Below are 18,000 nucleotides of genomic sequence, written 5' to 3' on the forward strand. Positions count from 1 at the left end.
TGGAAAACAAAGAGATTAGAAATATAAACATGTCAGCAAAACTGAGCAAGCTAGACTATAAGGCTGCTCTCATTTCATAATCAGTGTCCAAAAAGGATGGGTATAGTAACAGCTGAACTGGACAAAACTCCTGTTTCTCAAGAGATGGGAGCTAGGAAACTAGGAAAGCGAAAGTTAGAAATACAGGAATGAGAAAAAAAGATGAAATGGACAGCTAACAGAAACATGCACAAGGCACAGTGGATTACAATGAGGGCAGTGTCCATATACTAAATAGATATAACATCAGCCCTACCTAGGGTCCCAGAATGACAGTGTGTCGTTATAGTTGCTACAGCAACGACATGTCTCTGGCCCTGGATCTCTGTTAAGAAGCTAAGTATCAATTGCAAAATTTACATAAAAGAAAAAATCCTAGGGGAATCCTAGGCCAATGGCAAAGAATCGTGTAGAATTCAAGCAGATGTGTAACTGGGAAATAGCTTCAGTAGATTGTTGACAGCATCTGGGTAAAATTTTCTTGCAAAAAGGAAGCACGGTCTCTTTCTTCCGTTCAATATACATGGGGTCGATGTCACAGTTCTCTGCAATATAGATAAAGAAATATGTAAAATCATTCACATCAATGCTACAACACGACTATTTGCATCTAGAAATTTCGCTGAACTATTGGAATGGAATTCTTCAGAATGACTGCTGATGACACGAACACAATATCTTAATGTCCATTGGATAGCGGTCTGGTAATAGGATTAGTGAGGCATAAGGGAAACGTGTAATCTTATTACCAACTGGTTGTGCTAGTCTTTTGTACTCTTGTATGACTTGTATGCATGCTGAAACTATGCAACAATAGATGGCTGCTTGCATCAACCGATGCAGAGGCCAGGGGTTTCCCCTCCTTTTCGGAAAAAATACATCCATAAATAGTAATCACATGCAAGGTATGTTTTAGTTAGATTCCTAGTACATGAATGCAAAAACCCAAAACGAAAAATATCTTCAGGCATTCAAAGGCAAGTACTAGATCACAACAATCAACTAATTATCACCAAGTCCTAGTAACAGAAAAATCATATATTGTGATTGGGCGATAAGTAGGAATAGTTATGCTTACAGTCTCATCACTTGCAATGTGCACAATCTCATTGAAATACTGCAGAACATTTAAGTAGTTGAGTCAGTGTATAACATACAGATCATGTTAATTGGCAAAATTAAGATAAAAGCATATACCGTTATGTTTCTTAAGAGTTCATAGGTAATATCAGCAGCTCTATAGGACCTCGGATGCCATTTCCCCTCAGACCAGTCAACATGTGTCACTGAATAATTAGAGATCCCACCAGGATCTACTATCTGAACATTAATGTGGAAGTAAATAAAAAAAGCAAATGGAGAACAGAAAGCTAGATATCTGTTCAAAAGATTTATTACTAACTTTGAACAAGGTTGGCAAATAGTGCTCATCAGCGATACAGTTCCGTCCCACTGTTGGCTGCAAAACACAAAGCAAAAACATTGCTTATCTAAAACCAACTTCCAAAGAACAGTCGCAAGGTGAAACACAAAGCATAGGTTCTGAAAACAGCATGAGAACAATCATGGCACCATGTGATGTGGCTATTTGAGCCTGATTTTATAGCCTGAAATAGAAGGCACCTGTCAGCATGTGATGTGGCTATTTGAGCCTGATTTTATACAGTGCCACACTGCTGAAATAGGAGACACCTGTCTGAAGGTCTGTGAGCATTCGTTTGAAACACTATCCCCCATGATTCCATGTGGTTTTTTCTATGAAGCAACCGAAACAAGGTACTGCGGCAGAAGCCTTCTCCCAATTTCAGATCATTTTCAGTTATACATCTTGAGGTTTAGACCTAAACTAACACCTTAGCATTATTATCAAATGTTATTCTACAAAACCTACTTATTTTCTCGTAGAAAAGGAGCTAGCAGTTATCACTGTATGCATGCAACAAGCAATGACATAACCGGCATCAGAGTGAAACGTACCTTGCAATATAGCTTGAATTTACGGTAGTAGAGGTTGTCTGCCATTATCAGTATAGCATGCCTTCTTGTTATAGCAAACCACTACAGGAAGCACAAAATTATTCAGCAAAGCATGAAGAAATCCAAGTGATTACATATCTGCGATAGGGAGGATAAGGTGCAGTCTGTGCCTTTATCTCCAAATCACCTTGATACACAAGTTAGGATAGTATCAATCTGTTTAGTTTTTTTTTAAGTTTGTTAGTGCTTAACTTCTCCTTCAGATTCGGCTTAAGCTTTTTCTTTCCCAATTCCTCTATATAAAGAAAGGCTGGCTATGTGATCCTGATCGAGCTATCAGTAAACTTATTAAGAGATTAGTATCCAAGACCTAAGTTACCGCTGTACCTACCGGCATGCCATTGCGGCACCTGTGAAGGCGAAGGTTGTACCCCCTCAACTCAAAACCCACCAGGTCACCACAACTAAATCTAGCACATGAGACCAACTTTCTCTGCAAGTCCAATAATCCTCAGCTATAAAACCATTAAGTGTTACAATCCCTTACCTCTCAACTGGTCAAAACAACCCCCTCTCCCTAAAACATTATAGTTTCGGTTGATGTGACACTACATGTTTCTATGACAGTGATGTGGGCATTGAGACAAACGCCCCCATCATCATTTTCTATTTACTTAGGATTCCACTCTATATAGAGTCGCCTGTTGGGATGCCAGATAAGCCAAGACAACTGATGTGGCTGCTAACATGTCGAGACCCACTCATGAATCTAGCCTAGGGGAAACGACCGAAAGGTGGACAGTTTCAATAGTTGGAGGCTAAGAAAGGAATGGCTGGAGGTGTTTTCTGGACTTCTGGAAGAGTTGATGGTGTAAAATGGACTTGTTCCTTTGTGATACCATATGCATGTTGTGGTACATTTTATAAAACACGGTAGTAGTAGTAAAGCAAAACATGTACCTGCGCACCCTTCCTGAAGTCCCTGTGCTCTATTTCAGGAAACATTTCTATAGAATACCTTCCACTTCCATGAGGACCAGGATCCAGGAAACTGATAGTATGGACAAACAATCAATAGAAGGCTAAAGACATGCATATTTTACTCTGCCATACAAAGTGGGCAGCAAACATATCTCCTTGCTATATTCTTTCGAAAAGGAAGATACAGGTAATGTATTCTAAACTATCCTTTCGATGACGTATGTGCTGTGTTCATTCCTTTGATATAAGAAATACAAGCGATAGTGAGATAAAACATGCACACTGGAGCATCTGCCATATTCACAACTGTTTCCATGTAAATAGGATGATAAGCGAAATTAGACGAGCGGAGTATAGGTATTGTCATCAATACATGAGTTGATATCTTCTAAATAGCACTATGTGTTCTTGGCGCTACGCTACATTTCTGTCTTTTGCGTTTTCTCTTACAGGTATCCAAATATTAGTTAAATTGCTCTTACCTGTCAATGAAGCTAACATTTGTTCCCATCAGATAATTATAGATGTAATCAAATGTATGTAGTGGAATACAGCTGCCATGCAAAGAAAAAGGATATTAACATACTGGAAGAAAATTGACTAAGGAACCCTTTTGCAAGAATTATTCAAAACCTGTCAGAAAGCAAGACGAAAAATTGATTATCAATGTCTAGCAATGCATTTCCTAACAGCCTTTTCTCTGCATCAACCATTGAAACCCTGCCCCATACTACCTGCATTATAAAAAAATTACAATGTTTAGTTTTATAAAGAAAAACATGTAGCTTATAAACTAATAATGTGATGTGTTGTATACAGAAAAATGATAGGAATCACAAATTGCTGTGAAATTCTAGAAGTTGGGAATGGTTCTTTTGCTGCAAAGCAGTATAGTGGTCTTCTTATAAGAGAACCAACCGCGTACAAAACACAGGAAGTTGCAGCCAGACAAAATAGCTCATTTCACATGCATGACCACAAAAGACAGCAAGTTACAGCCAGGCAAAAAACTCATCTCGCATGCATGACTAATCCAGTTGCATTCACATATTCCTATGTCAACTGTAATGAGTTCTACCAATATATCATGTACTCATTTTTTCTATGCATATTGCAATTTTCTATCTCAATGCATTCTATCATCCAATCATCCCCATAACCTCACAATAACATCTGTTATATTTTGGTAGACTAGCTGAAAATTTGTGCTTTGCTATGAAAAAACTATACTGATCATGTTAAACCAATGTCAATGAACCAGCCTGCCTTATATCTCAGTTGCATTCTTGTGCTCATCTGAGTTCTGCCAAAACCGGCATCATGCATGGCCTACAGCCTCACACCTTCACAGCCACACCTAGTCATGCTTCTTTACGACCCTTGAAGCTCAACTTTATTTTTCTAGGAAGTGGTTAAATTCGTTTATTAAACGAGCTTAGCAATGTTTCAGTGAGTTGGTTAGTTTTCTTTCTGTTACAAGATTTTTTAGCGATTAAAAAAAGGAGAGAAGGAAGGCGTTGATGAACCACCACAACCTCTCATTTACAGAAAAGATTTTCTAATCTTGCGGAAATTCCATAAGGCACATGAGATAGTCTCAATAGTAGAAACAAATTCCATAAGGCATACAGACGAAGTCTCAATAGTAGAAAAGCATTAATCTTTTATTATATAGAGACATAGTATGGTTTACGGTCAGATTATGAGACTTGGGCATCTTGTAATATGAGCAACATATAGTTATCTCGGCACCCATTTTTGAATGAGCAAACAAGTTATCTTGCATTAGCGTGGTTTAAATAATCACCGAATAATGCTATATAGACAATCAGTCATCATTGTACAGTACCCTTTATACATGTACTACTGCCCAAATGTAGCCTTACACCCTTGTCCATATTTCTAACTGCGGTATGATCCATATTTGTTATTGTTTTGCCAGTTTTGCATATCGATTAAGAATGTAGGAAAACACGAGCGATGACAAGATTTTCTTCTTTCTCAACAACCACATAAAGTGTTAAATTACGATGATCTTTCTTACTTATTTGAATTCCATTGCCTGATTAGACGTGTGGATTAAGATAAACGGAGAAAAGAAGCATACTAAGTAGTGGTGGAACTTCGTACCTTTTCACTGCGAATTTCTCGGCCCACAAACAAAGGACTAGAATGCACAGGCTTTTCACGAGATGCATGGATATAGATGGAATATCGTCCCTCATGGCCCTGTATACAGAAGTTCAGGCACACCATTTCTCGTTTTAGATTAAGAAAAATGTTTCTACATACAGACATAATATAAACTCTATATATTCGTCTAAAAGGAATATCAGCAGAGAACCTGCAAAAAATTCTCCCACAATTTCTCAAAGGGCAATGAACCAGGTGTCAAGAACATAAATGCAATCTTTGGCTTCTTGGAGACGGGCATAGGCATTGAAAGCAAATCCCTGATAACCACAGACGAAAAAACCTCTTGATCGGTCGGCTCCCGCCGGGTCACAGCAGGGAGCCAATCCTTGAAGGGAGTACAAACACTTGAAGCAAAGAAGTAACAGGTCGAGTAGCGCCGTGGAGGATAGACATAAGCCCCAATCAACGAAACACAAACAATTGACAGTAGCACAATTATCCACATGGGCTTCTTGGCAGTGCGGTGGCGCGGATGTGGCATGGCTGTCATGTCCTTGCTGCCCCGCTGCCACACCCGCGGTACTTTCATCTCCTTGCCATTGCAGAATCAAGAGTAATATATCCGGATTATACCCTCCGCCAACATATACTTCAGAACGCCAAAACTACGTGCCACGTACCAAACAGGGTGAGAACAAAATTATCCCCCCAATGCTGCCACCTTTCTGCAATGCAAGGTTACACAAGATTAATCCATTAACCACATTCATCTACAAGAAACAAAGCAATGGCGATCACTCAAGGGATCTGTCATGTACGAAGGGAATACGGCAAGATGGCACGCAACAACGAAATCGTCCTGAACCTTCTTACATGTTATTCTATGAGATCTACTGCTTTTTCTTACCGTTGCCACTTGTTTCGGCTGTGACAACGAAGTTTGGCATGTAGGCCCCAAATAAACATTTCGAGCTAATGGCATGTCTAGACGATTAGAACAGCAAAGGCACGAGGCGGCGATCTCCCTGTCCAAATCAAATCGCAGGGCATGGTCAAAATAGCCGCTGCTCCCAAAAGTCAACTCGCGGCCAATCCCACGATCCCCACCGAGACCCAGACCGCATTCCCAATCCGAACCCGATCGCCACCTTGACAAAACGCGCAATCCCGCGCCAAATCACGCGCGCCACGCCCAAATCACCTCGCGAAGCCCACCCGCGAACCGGAGCCCCGGCGCCCCAAACAGCACGAGCAACAGCGCCGGAACGCAGCGGCAGGCCGCGCCCGTCTCCGGGGCGCCCCGCTCCCCAATGCTAGGAGGCCGGGCGGGAGCGCGGGGCCGTGGTCGAGACGGTGGGAGGAGGAGGAGGACTTACACGCAAGGCGGAGCGGGAGGAGGGAGCGTCGTGCCCAGGACCAGGAGGCCGGGGCGCGTCTCGTCGCGGGGCGGGATCCGGGGCCCGGCGGCGGCGAGATCGGAGCTAGGGCTGGAGCTGGGCGGTGGCGGAGGTGGTGGGAGGGAGGGGAGACGAGGTGGTGGTGGTGGTGGTGGAAGTGGGCGAGGAAGGGGAGGACGGATTTAAAACAGAAATGGATTAATTAATATGTGGCTCCCTCCCGGCTGTTTATTCGCTTCGGATGTTACCCTTTTCCGGCACCCACTTAAGTGTGGAAACGGGAGGAAGATAAAGTGGCCCTATACACTGCATTGATTAAGAACATCTGCTGTTTCCTAAAATTAGCAGCGTAAAATGTTAACTACCTGCGTCCTTGGTTGAATTCACAATAAATACTCCCTCCTTTTCGATTTATTAAAGCTCACTTTCAGAATCCCTTAGATGGTGAGTGGTGTATTAAATTCCGTATATTGCAAAAGTTCCTAATTACTACGCTTGTTTTACTCAAAAAGTTATGTTTACTAATGCATTAATTACAATGCATGATCATTAAATGATCAGGAACTTCTACATTGATGAGTTTTCTCTTGGTCCTTGCATGCAGTGATTTAATGCAAGCGTCTTAAAATCTAGACATGTGATAATAAATAGTACAATTGCATCTCAAAATTTGAACATGTGATCATAACCCAAAATAAAATTTCTGTAGCAGAGAAGAAACTACTCATCTCTTGTTTGCAACAGCTAAACAAATCTTGGTTGGGACACTTTATCCCTTTGCGGATTGGGCCGCCATTATTAAGGTTCTTTAGCGCACGATAGGTACACCATGCATCTCCTCCAACTCTAGATAACGCTACCTTTTTCAGCCTCAAAATTATACATGCACGAAAAAGGTAGTTAAAATCATTCTGCGTGACCACGACGCTGCACTCTAGTGGCCCCGCTTCTGGATCGTCCAGTTCCAGGGGGGATCTTGCCGTGGGCGGTGGATCACACCGGGGCATCATAGGAGCCACGAGGAGCATCAAAAACCAAAAGATGGATTAGGCTGTCACAATCACACAGGACACAACAAAATGGAAAGCGTCCAACCTAACAGGTAGTGGCGTTCTAAGGAAAACAAAACACACAGGTAGGTGCAGAGAGACAATCGAGGCAATGCTGGATGAAGAAAAGCCAAACGGGGCCTACTCGCTGTCTGTTCCTCGGCTGAAAGAACTATCTGCATGTTCGATTGTGGTTCCTGCGGAAGCCCTTCACATGGGAATTTGGGATCTAGTCAAATGACAGCCTGCTGGTCCAAATAGGGAGAGAATCTCCCATTATTAGGGCATATATTAAGTAGAGTAAAATGCAGTGCGTGTTGACTATATATGCAATTCTTTTTTTTTCTTTTTTTGTGCGGGTGACTATATATGCAATTTACCCCGCAAAAAAAGACTATATATGCAATTTGCATATGAAACTATTGAATGAAGCAGACTTCCTCGTTCTTCACTCAGTAGCTTTTTTTTGGGTAAAAATTTGTAGTCACAAACATCCACAAGATTAAATTTTGCTAAACACAAATCAACTGCGTTTTGTGGTCAAGGACTCAGCCAGACCACAACTCGCTCTTCTAAACAAGCAAAATTAGCCAAGTTTCAATTAAGATGGCCATCGATGAAAAAGTTTTTTGCGTCGTCGAGACAAACAAGTTTGCTTTTCGGGTCATTTCTAGCCAAACAATGCGCTGCCAGAAATACCATCCGAAATGAAGATGGTCGGACAATCTGGCCGAACGTCCTCCAAAGCCAAAAATACCGTCGCCCATGTCCAGACATGTCTGATGTGGCCACTTTGTCCAGACGATCGAACCTGACTATCTAGTCCTAGCCAAGAAAAACACTATCGTCCATTCCCGACATGTGTGATGGGAGGCGCGGGATTTCACCCTCAAAATGGACTCAGATTGGAAAAACGCCCAGCATGAAAGTTCTTTGTCTTGTCGAGTCCATTTCAATCTGAGATGGTATGCAGCATGTGGGTCCCAAACACCAAAATGTTGTCTCGGGCCCATGTGTAAATCCGAGTTAGCTTGGTTTTGGGAAGATTTGGATTTTTTATGGTAAGTCTAGCTGCCTCATAAATACATGTGAGGTGTTGGTCTATTTAACAACAACACACAATCACAAACACATGTACTACCTTTTCATCTATTTTGGTGTCTCTTCCATTTTTTGCTCCCTCGTTCTTCGTGCTGGAGAGCAGTGAGTCGTGGGGCTCTAGGGGCATTGAACCGACCTAGGGAAACCCATAGCCACGGCACTCCCTCACAGGTCCCTGTTGGGCGTGTGGGTTTTTAGACCTTCAAAAGTTCTCACCAACATGTCTTGCATATTGCGCTCCCAGCGATCCCCCCTTCCTGCGCGCGACATTGTCTTGTGTATCGCGCTCGACGTCAGGGTACACCGTGACGTGTTTGCGTGTGAACATACTTTTGGGCGACTCTACTAGGGACTAAAGATCAAGAATTATCATCATCCATCATGTCCGATGACAAGCTTCCAAGCCTCGCAGAAGTTAGTGCCGATAACATCATTAAGCCTAATCTTGAGGATTTATCGAATGATCATCGTGAAGCTTATGAGGCATATAAGAAGGTGTGAGAATAGAAGGAGTTGCAGGAGTTCCTTTCAAATTCAAGAAGGATCGTCAAGACAACATCACCTCGATTGGAGAAATCAAGCCCCCCCCCCTTCATGACGAGCATGGTTAAACCCTCTGTGAGTAATACTTTCTCTCCCGAGCAGTGAGCTAAAATTGAAAGTCATATTACTGATAGTAATAATCTTATATACCAAGCTTTCATGGAAAAAACTAAAGCTTAGAAAAATATGCTTGTCGAGATACGTGATCAGAGATTTGCAAATCTAGCCATTCCACCAGCAAATGCATATAAAATATTTTAAGACCTTCGACGTGCATGTTATATGCATACACGCAACATGCATGCCATGTGGGTGAGAACAACAGGTAACATAATACATTTCTATGATAGAACTATAACATATATATATACAACAACTCTAAAATGAGTAAAGTTTAACAACCAAATACAAACAAGGGTCTCACAACCTAGTTGCAGCTCTCATCGAAAAACGGAAATATACCTTAAATATGCCAATTTAACAAATGCTTTAAGAAGGCTACGGTACATAACTCTTTTTAGGCCACTGCTTAGGATAACCGTAGCTAACGCCATCCCTCACTACTAGAGATTACATGTTCCAAATGCTACCATCCCATTTTTAAAATTCAAATCAAACGAATAAATAAAGCATGGTGAATATCAGATATACTCGTAAGACTTCCATCAGAACTAGCTACACATATGCATCGGTATCAAAAGAAAGGGATATATGTGGGCCGAACTACAACAGCACAAACATTAATACTACGAAAGACTACTTAAGCTACCAATATTTGGGATAGGGGGTAAGAGAGTGCGTACGAGTCCATCTATCTAAGCAGCACAACAATACACCACAATGATCCTCCCTCAACTCACACACGAGGAAGCAATCCATGACCCTCTTACTTATCTTGGAAAATTTTATTAATAAACGTTAAAATTTTCTATGATCATGCAATAATGTACAAGTCGTTCATAACCATGAACACAACTATTCGAATAGATTTAACCCTACAGGAGTGCACCAACACTACAAAAAGACACATGCTTGATGTTACTTGATTGCCATAGTATGTATCTTTTTTTATTAGCGATGTACATCTGCGACGGTTTTATGATAGAATCAAGATAGTCATACATGTGTTGTCATAGATGAGTTCCACACCAGTAGTCATTTTTTCATCATGGAAGTGTCCTCTTGCATGACAGAAAATAAAGCGTCATTGAAGTGTTTCGTCAAGGGTGACTGACTTGTGGCAACCACCATAACAGATTGCCATTAAGCTAATGGGTCCAGGTTCCATTTAAGAATGGGCCCAACCGACGTGATGACATGTGGTTTCAGAGCCAGATGGTCATATGAGACAACTTATTCCCCTTGACTGAATCTGCAGCCGGATTTTGCTTGATGCCAATTAAAGAGTCTAGATAGCTGCACAGGAACCAGCAAGAAGCTTCCATAGGTGGTGATTTTTTTATAAACCACCTCATTGTGAATATGCTAGCATATCCAAAGCATCATTACTAACGTGTAGTGTTCAATCTCTGAGGGAGGGTCTAGGGCATGAAAGAGCCATCAGTTCTAGTATTTCTAAGTTCATTGAGCATTGGGAGTCGCCAGGGCTCTGACATGGTTTTTCGAAGTTCTCTAGCTAGAGGGCATCTACACAATGGATGGAAATTATCTTCTAGTTCAGAGTCACAAATCGGGCAGAAACTCTAAACTTCTAGGCCTGTTTTATGCTTATTACACCAGTCAGGAGTGAGTCGACGGCCACACGACATGCAAAGTTTTGTACTATAGGAGAAACTCCACATGACCAGATCATTTTCCAATAGGACTGATGATGTCATGTCTAGAGCTAGAAGCCCTTTCAAATGCTCGATTTGGCTCCTCAAAGGTAAGTTTATGGGTGCTTCATCCTGGAAAAACACCAACATTCCCAGGGCCACAAGCAAGAGTACCTTCCTCCAATCCAGGAGATGCTCATATTTTCAAATTTCATCAACATCCGAAGGTAGGAAGTAGTTTATTAGGAGGTCAATATTCCACACCATGCTCATTCAACAGCTCAGAAACAAACCAAAATGTGCACCTTCCATGAATCATGGCCGGTTTATAAGAATGGGGCATCGGGATCCGGTTATAACGTCATACCAATATGCTCCTTCCACTGCTAACCTGCCAAACTAGGCCCTTCTTCAAAAGATCGAGATAATAGCTAATCTCTAGCCATGACGGTGATGTGCTGCCAGTATAAACAGTTTCTTCGAGCCCGCTGGTTGATAGTAGCAAGCCTTCTGGACCTAAGCATATAAACTGCCAGGTTCGGTAATAAGCTACCATGCTTGCTAAGCAGGGCTTGTTTAAACGTGTGATAATCCCTGAAATAAACACCTTACCGAAGCCCCTACGTTGATGCAAATGAATCCAAGAGGGTTCATTAAACTTTACAAAATACCTTACAAATGTGACACATGTCATAATCCAGTCAACCCATCAATGAGAGAAACCCAACTTTTGCATTACTTGCTTCAAGAAATTCCAGTTAACCCTGTCATAAGCATTTGACAAGTCTAGCTTATAAGCACAATTACTCTATGTGGGATTGATACATCTCCAACGTATCTATAATTTTTTATTGTTCCATTCTATTATATTATCTGTTTTGGATATTTTATATGCATTAATATGCTATTTTATATTATTTTTGGGACTAACCTATTAACCTAGAGCCTAGTGCCAGTTTCTGTTTTTTCCTTGTTTTTTAGCTTCTCGGAGAAGGAATACCAAATGGAATAAAACCTTCGCTATGATTTTTCTTGGACCAGAAGACACGCCGGAGACTTGGAGATCAAGTCGGAAGAGCCACAAGGCGGCCACAAGGGGGAAGGGCGCGCCCCCTGCCTTGTGGGCCTCCCGTGACTCCCCTGGCCTAATTCTTCATCCTATATATTCAAATATATTCCCGAACCTCCAAATGCATCCACGAAGACACTTTTCCACTGCCGCAACCTTTTGTTCCCGTGAGATCCCATCTAGGGGCCTTTTCTGGCATCCTGCCGGAGGGGGCTTCGATCACGGAGGGCTTCTACATCAACTCTATTGCCCTTCCGATGAAGTGTGAGTAGTTTACCTCAGACCTACGGGTCCATAGCTAGTAGCTAGATGGCTTCTTATCTCTCTCTTTGATTCTCAATACCATGTTCTCCTCGATGTTCTTGGAGATCTATCCGATGTAATCTTCTTTTGCGGTATGTTTGTCGAGATCCGATGAATTGTGGATTTATGATCAGCTCATCTGTGAATATTATTTGAATCTTCTCTGAATTCTTTTATGCATGATTTGATATCTTTGTAATTCTCTTCGAACTATCGGTTTAGTTTGGCCAACTAGATTGGTTTTTCTTGCAATGGGAGAAGTGCTTAGCTTTGGGTTCAATCTTAAGGTGTCCTTTCCCAGTGATAGTAGGGGCAGCAAGGCATGTATTGTATTGTTGCCATTGAGGATAAAAAGACAGGGTTTACATCATATTGCTCGAGTTTATTCCTCTACATCATGTCATCATACTTAATGCGTTACTCTATTCTTCATGAACTTAATACTCTAGATGCAGGCAGGAGTCGGTCGATGTGCGGAGTAATAGTAGTAGATGCAAAATTGTTTTGGTCTACTTGACACGGACGTGATGCCTATATTTCATAATCATTGCCTTGGATATCATCATAACTTTGCACTTTTCTATCAATTGCTCGACAGTAATTTGTTCACCCACCGTATTATTTGCTATCTTGAGAGAAGCCACTAGTGAAACCTATGCCCCGAGGTCTATTTTCCATCATATAAGTTCCCGATCTACTATTTTCCATCATATAAGTTTCCGATCTACTATTTTGCAATCTTTTACTTTCAGATCTATAAACCAAAAAACTCAACAATATTTACTTTATTGTTTGTTTAGTTTCATCTATCTCTATCAGATCTCACTTTTGCAAGTGCCCGTGAAGGGATTGACAACCCCTTTATCGTGTTGGGTGCAACTTGTTTGATTGTTTGTGCAGGTATTGGTGATTTGTGCATTGTCTCCTACTGGATTGATACCTTGGTTCTCTAACTGAGGGAATACTTATTTCTACTTTGCTGCAGCACCCTTTCCTCTTCAAGGGAAAAACTGATACGTCTCCAACGTATCTATAATTTTTGATTGTTCCATGTTGTTATATTATCAATCTTGGATGTTTTATAATCATTTTATATCATTTTTTGGTACTAACCTATTGACATAGTGCCAAGTGCCAGTTGCTATTTTTCCATGTTTTTTACATCACAGAAAATCAATACCAAACGGAGTCCAAATGCCATGAAACTTTACGGAGATTTTTTTGGACCAGAAGGAACATAATGGGCCCTGGCTGCGCATGGGGGTGCTCCGAGGAGAGCACTGAAGGAAATATGCCCTAGAGGCAATAATAAAGTTATTATTTATTTCCTTATATCATGATAAATGTTTATTATTCATGCTAGAATTGTATTAACCGGAAACATAATACATGTGTGAATACATAGACAAACAGAGTGTCACTAGTATGCCTCTACTTGACTAGCTCGTTAATCAAAGATGGTTATGTTTCCTAACCATGAACAAAGAGTTGTTATTTGATTAACGAGGTCACATCATTAGTTGAATGATCTGATTGACATGACCCATTCCATTAGCTTAGCACCCGATCGTTTAGTATGTTGCTATTGCTTTCTTCATGACTTATACATGTTCCTATAACTATGAGATTATGCAACTCCCGTTTACCGGAGGAACACTTTGGGTACTACCAAACGTCACAACGTAACTGGGTGATTATAAAGGAGTACTACAGGTGTCTCCAAAGGTACATGTTGGGTTGGCGTATTTTGAGATTAGGTTTTGTCACTCCGATTGTCGGAGAGGTATCTCTGGGCCTTCTCGGTAATGCACATCACTTAAGCCTTGCAAGCATTGCAACTAAATGAGTTAGTTGCAGAATGATGTATTACAGAACGAGTAAAGAGACTTGCCGGTAACGAGATTGAACTAGGTATTTGGAATACCGACGATCGAATCTTGGGCAAGTAACATACCGATGACAAAGGGAACGACGTATGTCGTTATGCAGTCTGACCGATAAAGTTCTTCGTAGAATATGTAGGAGCCAATATGGGCATCCAGGTCCCGCTATTGGTTATTGACCGGAGACGTGTCTCGGTCATGTCTACATTGTTCTCGAACCCGTAGGGTCCGCACGCTTAAGGTTACGATGACAGTTATATTATGAGTTTATGCATTTTGATGTACCGAAGGTTGTTCGGAGTCCCGGATGTGATCACGGACATGACGAGGAGTCTCGAAATGGTCGAGACATAAAGATTGATATATTGGAAGCCTATGTTTGGATATCGGAAGTGTTCCGGGTGAAATCAGGATTTTACCGGAGTACCGGGAAGGTTACCGGAACCCCCCGGGAGCTAAATGGGCCATGATGGGCCTTAGTGGAAAAGAGAAGAGGCAGCCCTACATGGGCTGCGCGCCTCCTCCTTCCCCTAGTCCTATTAGGACTAGGAGAGGTGGCCGGCCCCCTCTCTCTCTTTTCCCCCTCCACGAATCCTATTCCAACTAGGATTGGGGGGGGGAATCCTACTCCCGGAGGGAGTAGGACTCTCCTGGCGCGCCCCTTGTGGCCGGCCAGCCTCCCCCCCTTTGGTCCTTTATATACTGAGGTAGAGGCACCCTAGAACACACAAGTTGATCCACGTGATCTATTCCTTAGCCGTGTGCGGTGCCCCCAGCCACCATAATCCTCGATAATACTGTAGCGGAGTTTAGGCGAAGCCCTGCTGTTGTGGAACATCAAGATCGTCACCACGCCGTCGTGCTGACGGAACTCTTCCCCGACACTTTGCTGGATCGGAGTCCGGGGATCGTCATCGAGCTGAACGTGTGCTCGAACTCGGAGGTGCCGTAGTTTCGGTGCTTGATCGGTTGGATCGTGAAGACGTACGACTACTTCCTCTACGTTGCGTCAACGCTTCCGCAGTCGGTCTGCGTGGGTACGTAGACAACACTCTCCCCTCTCGTTGCTATGCATCACATGATCTTGCGTGTGCGTAGGAATTTTTTTGAAATTACTACGAAACCCATCAAGCACAACCCACCAGGGGGTGCTCCGAGGAGAGCACAACCCACCAGGGCGTGCTAGGAGGCCCAGGCACGCCCTGGTGGGTTGTGCCCACCACGGGTGTCCCTCGGACCGCCTCTTTGCTCTATAAATACCCCAATATTCCCAAAACCCTAGGGGAGTCGACAAAATATTGATCCAGCCATCATAGAGTCCAGAACCACCAGATCCAATCTAGATACCATCTCGGATGGGGTTCACCACCTCCATTGGTGCCTCTCCGATGATGCATGAGTAGTTCTTTGTAGACCTTTGGGTCCTTAGTTAGTAGCTAGATGGCTTCCTATCTCTCTCTTGATTCTCAATACAATGGTCTCTTGGAGATCCATATGATGTAACTCTTTTTGCGGTGTGTTTCTTGGGATCGATGAACTTTGAGTTTATGATCAGATCTATCTTTTTATATCTGTGAAATTATTTGAGTTTCTTTGATCTCTTTTATTCATGATTGCTTATAGCCTCATATTTCTTCTCCGATATTTCGGTTTTGTTTCGCCAACTTGATCTATTTATCTTGCAATGGGAAGAGGTGCTTTGTAGTGGGTTCGGTCTTACGGTGGTTGATCCTAGTGACAGAAGGGGAACCGACATGTATGTATTGTTGCTACTAAGGATAAAACGATGGGGTCTATCTCTACATAGATAGATCTTGTCTACATCATGTCATCGTTCTTATTGCATTACTCCATTTCTCCATGAACTTAATACACTAGATGCATGCTGGATAGCGGTCGATGTGTGGAGTAATAGTAGTAGATGCAGGCAGGAGTCGGTCTACTAATCTTGGACGTGATGCCTATGTAATGATCATTGCCTGGATATCGTCATGAGTATTTGAAGTTCTATCAATTTCCCAACAGTAATTTGTTCACCCATCGTTTGCTATTTTTCTTGAGAGAAGCCACTAGTAAAACCTACGGCCCCTGGGTCCCTTTCTCATATATTTGCCTTTGCGATCTAGTTTTCCTTTGCATTTACTTTCAGATCTATTAAACCAAAAATACAAAAATACTTTGTTGCACTTTATTTTATTTGGCGTTCGATCTATCAATCTACTACAAATTTATCCTCCATCCATGCACCAATTTCTGGCACCGTTACCCGAAAGGGATTGACAACCCCTTTAACACGTCGGGTTGCGAGTATTTGTTATTTGTGTGCAGGGGCTTTTTACGTTGTGTTGCTTGGTTCTCCTACTGGTTCGATAACCTTGGTTTCATATCTGAGGGAAATACCTACCGCCGCTGTGCTGCATCATCCCTTCCTCTTTGGGGAAATACCGGCGTAGCTTCAAGCGACATCAAAAGGAATTTCCGGCGTCGTTGCCGGGGAGGATCTTCAACATATACCAGGTTCCTAATCACAAATCTCATATTCTCGCAATTTACATTATTTGCCATTTGCCTCTCGTTTTCCTCTCCCCCACTTCACAAAAAACTGTCGCTTTATTCGCCCCTCTTTTTCTGTTCGCCGTTTTCTTGTCAGATCTATCATTTGCTTGCAATCATGACTGATTTCGGTATGGCACCAACAGATGATGGCCTAACTCCTAAGATTGGACGTACGGGCAATCTGGATGCTAAAACTTTTATTTTGGGGTAAGGGAACGTTATGGGAAAAGAACGTATCCAAGAATTTTTCAATTGTGTTGGGAATCTAAGTCTTGATGATGCTCCTATACTTAAAACTACTAGATCTTATGCGGATGCTATTTTAGCACTAGTTCTAAAACTTGAAAGTAAATTTATTCATACCCATCCTACTTTTGCAAAGATTGTTTTTTGAGAATCCCGTTATAAAGAATCCTAGGGCCAAAAAGTTGGTCACCCTTGTCCTTATGAATGAGTTTGATTACATAATACGTGAAGCTAGGGAAATCTTTGATTTTTATGGTATGAATCGTGAAAAACCTGTGATAGATGAAATTCTTTACAATAGTGACTATGCTTTAAGACATTTGCTTGGGGATAATAAAATCTTTGATGAGAATCTTAAAACGGAAGTCCCCGTTTTAGATATAATCCAACAAGTTTTCAATAATGTTAATCAACATTACTCTTGGATTGTTGCGGGGAATCAAAAAGGTTATGATGAACATCAACTTAGGAATGCTAAGGTTTTTATGGATAATATGTTTTATGTTGTGTTTACAAAACCCCATGACCTGAGTCAGTCCTACAACCCCTTCCGGCTGAGACACGAATCCTAGCCTATCTGAGTCACAGAATGAAGGACTCTTCAGAAGGCGCCACCTAAGTCTCCTTTGATACTTCGAAGTCAGGAATTTTTTTCCAAGGAAGGCTTGAAAACACCTCTAAGAAGGTTAAAAAGAAGGATGACAAAACTTATATCCTTGCTTTATGCCTAGCTAAGGGCGTAAAACTATAGCGCTTGTTGGGAGGCAACCCAATGAATAAAATTTATTTTTGCTTTTTACTTCCTGTTCTTGAGTGTTTGCATAATTATTCTACTGTTATGATTGTGTTTTTATGTTTTAATTAGTGTTTCTGCCAAGTAAAGCCTTTAGGATCTTCTTGGGTGATAGTTATTTGATCTTGCTGAAAAAACAAAAACTTTTGCGC

At 41.8% G+C, this 18,000-nt stretch overlaps 1 protein-coding gene across 1 annotated transcript; it reads right to left on the reverse strand.

The window, feature by feature from the left end:
• Window positions 1–189: 189 nt before the first annotated feature.
• Window positions 190–6,711, reverse strand: LOC125517265 (glycosyltransferase BC10-like). The gene is made up of 11 exons (XM_048682445.1): window positions 6,510–6,711; window positions 5,342–5,858; window positions 5,128–5,226; window positions 3,631–3,731; window positions 3,480–3,551; window positions 2,977–3,067; window positions 2,017–2,097; window positions 1,442–1,498; window positions 1,237–1,359; window positions 1,118–1,156; window positions 190–584 (listed from the first exon to the last, which is right to left on the reverse strand). The coding sequence occupies exons 2-11, from the start codon at window positions 5,720–5,722 to the stop codon at window positions 456–458; spliced, it is 1,173 nt and encodes a 390-aa protein (XP_048538402.1). The 5' UTR covers window positions 5,723–5,858; window positions 6,510–6,711; the 3' UTR covers window positions 190–455.
• Between the last annotated feature and the right edge of the window lie 11,289 nt (window positions 6,712–18,000).

Source organism: Triticum urartu, chromosome 6 (assembly GCF_003073215.2).
Source record: "Triticum urartu cultivar G1812 chromosome 6, Tu2.1, whole genome shotgun sequence".
Classification (NCBI taxonomy): Eukaryota; Viridiplantae; Streptophyta; class Magnoliopsida; order Poales; family Poaceae; genus Triticum; species Triticum urartu.

What these genes read in the sequence shown, in the direction of transcription:
- LOC125517265 (XM_048682445.1), bottom strand. Translation starts at nt 5,722, where the DNA reads ATGAAAGTACCGCGGGTGTGGCAGCGGGGCAGCAAGGACATGACAGCC. An exon ending in TTCGTCTTGCTTTCTGACAG is followed by an intron (nt 3,552 to 3,630) that starts GTTTTGAATAAT and finishes TTTGCATGGCAG; the next exon opens with CTGTATTCCACTACATACAT. An exon ending in AACTCTTAAGAAACATAACG is followed by an intron (nt 1,157 to 1,236) that starts GTATATGCTTTT and finishes AATGTTCTGCAG; the next exon opens with TATTTCAATGAGATTGTGCA.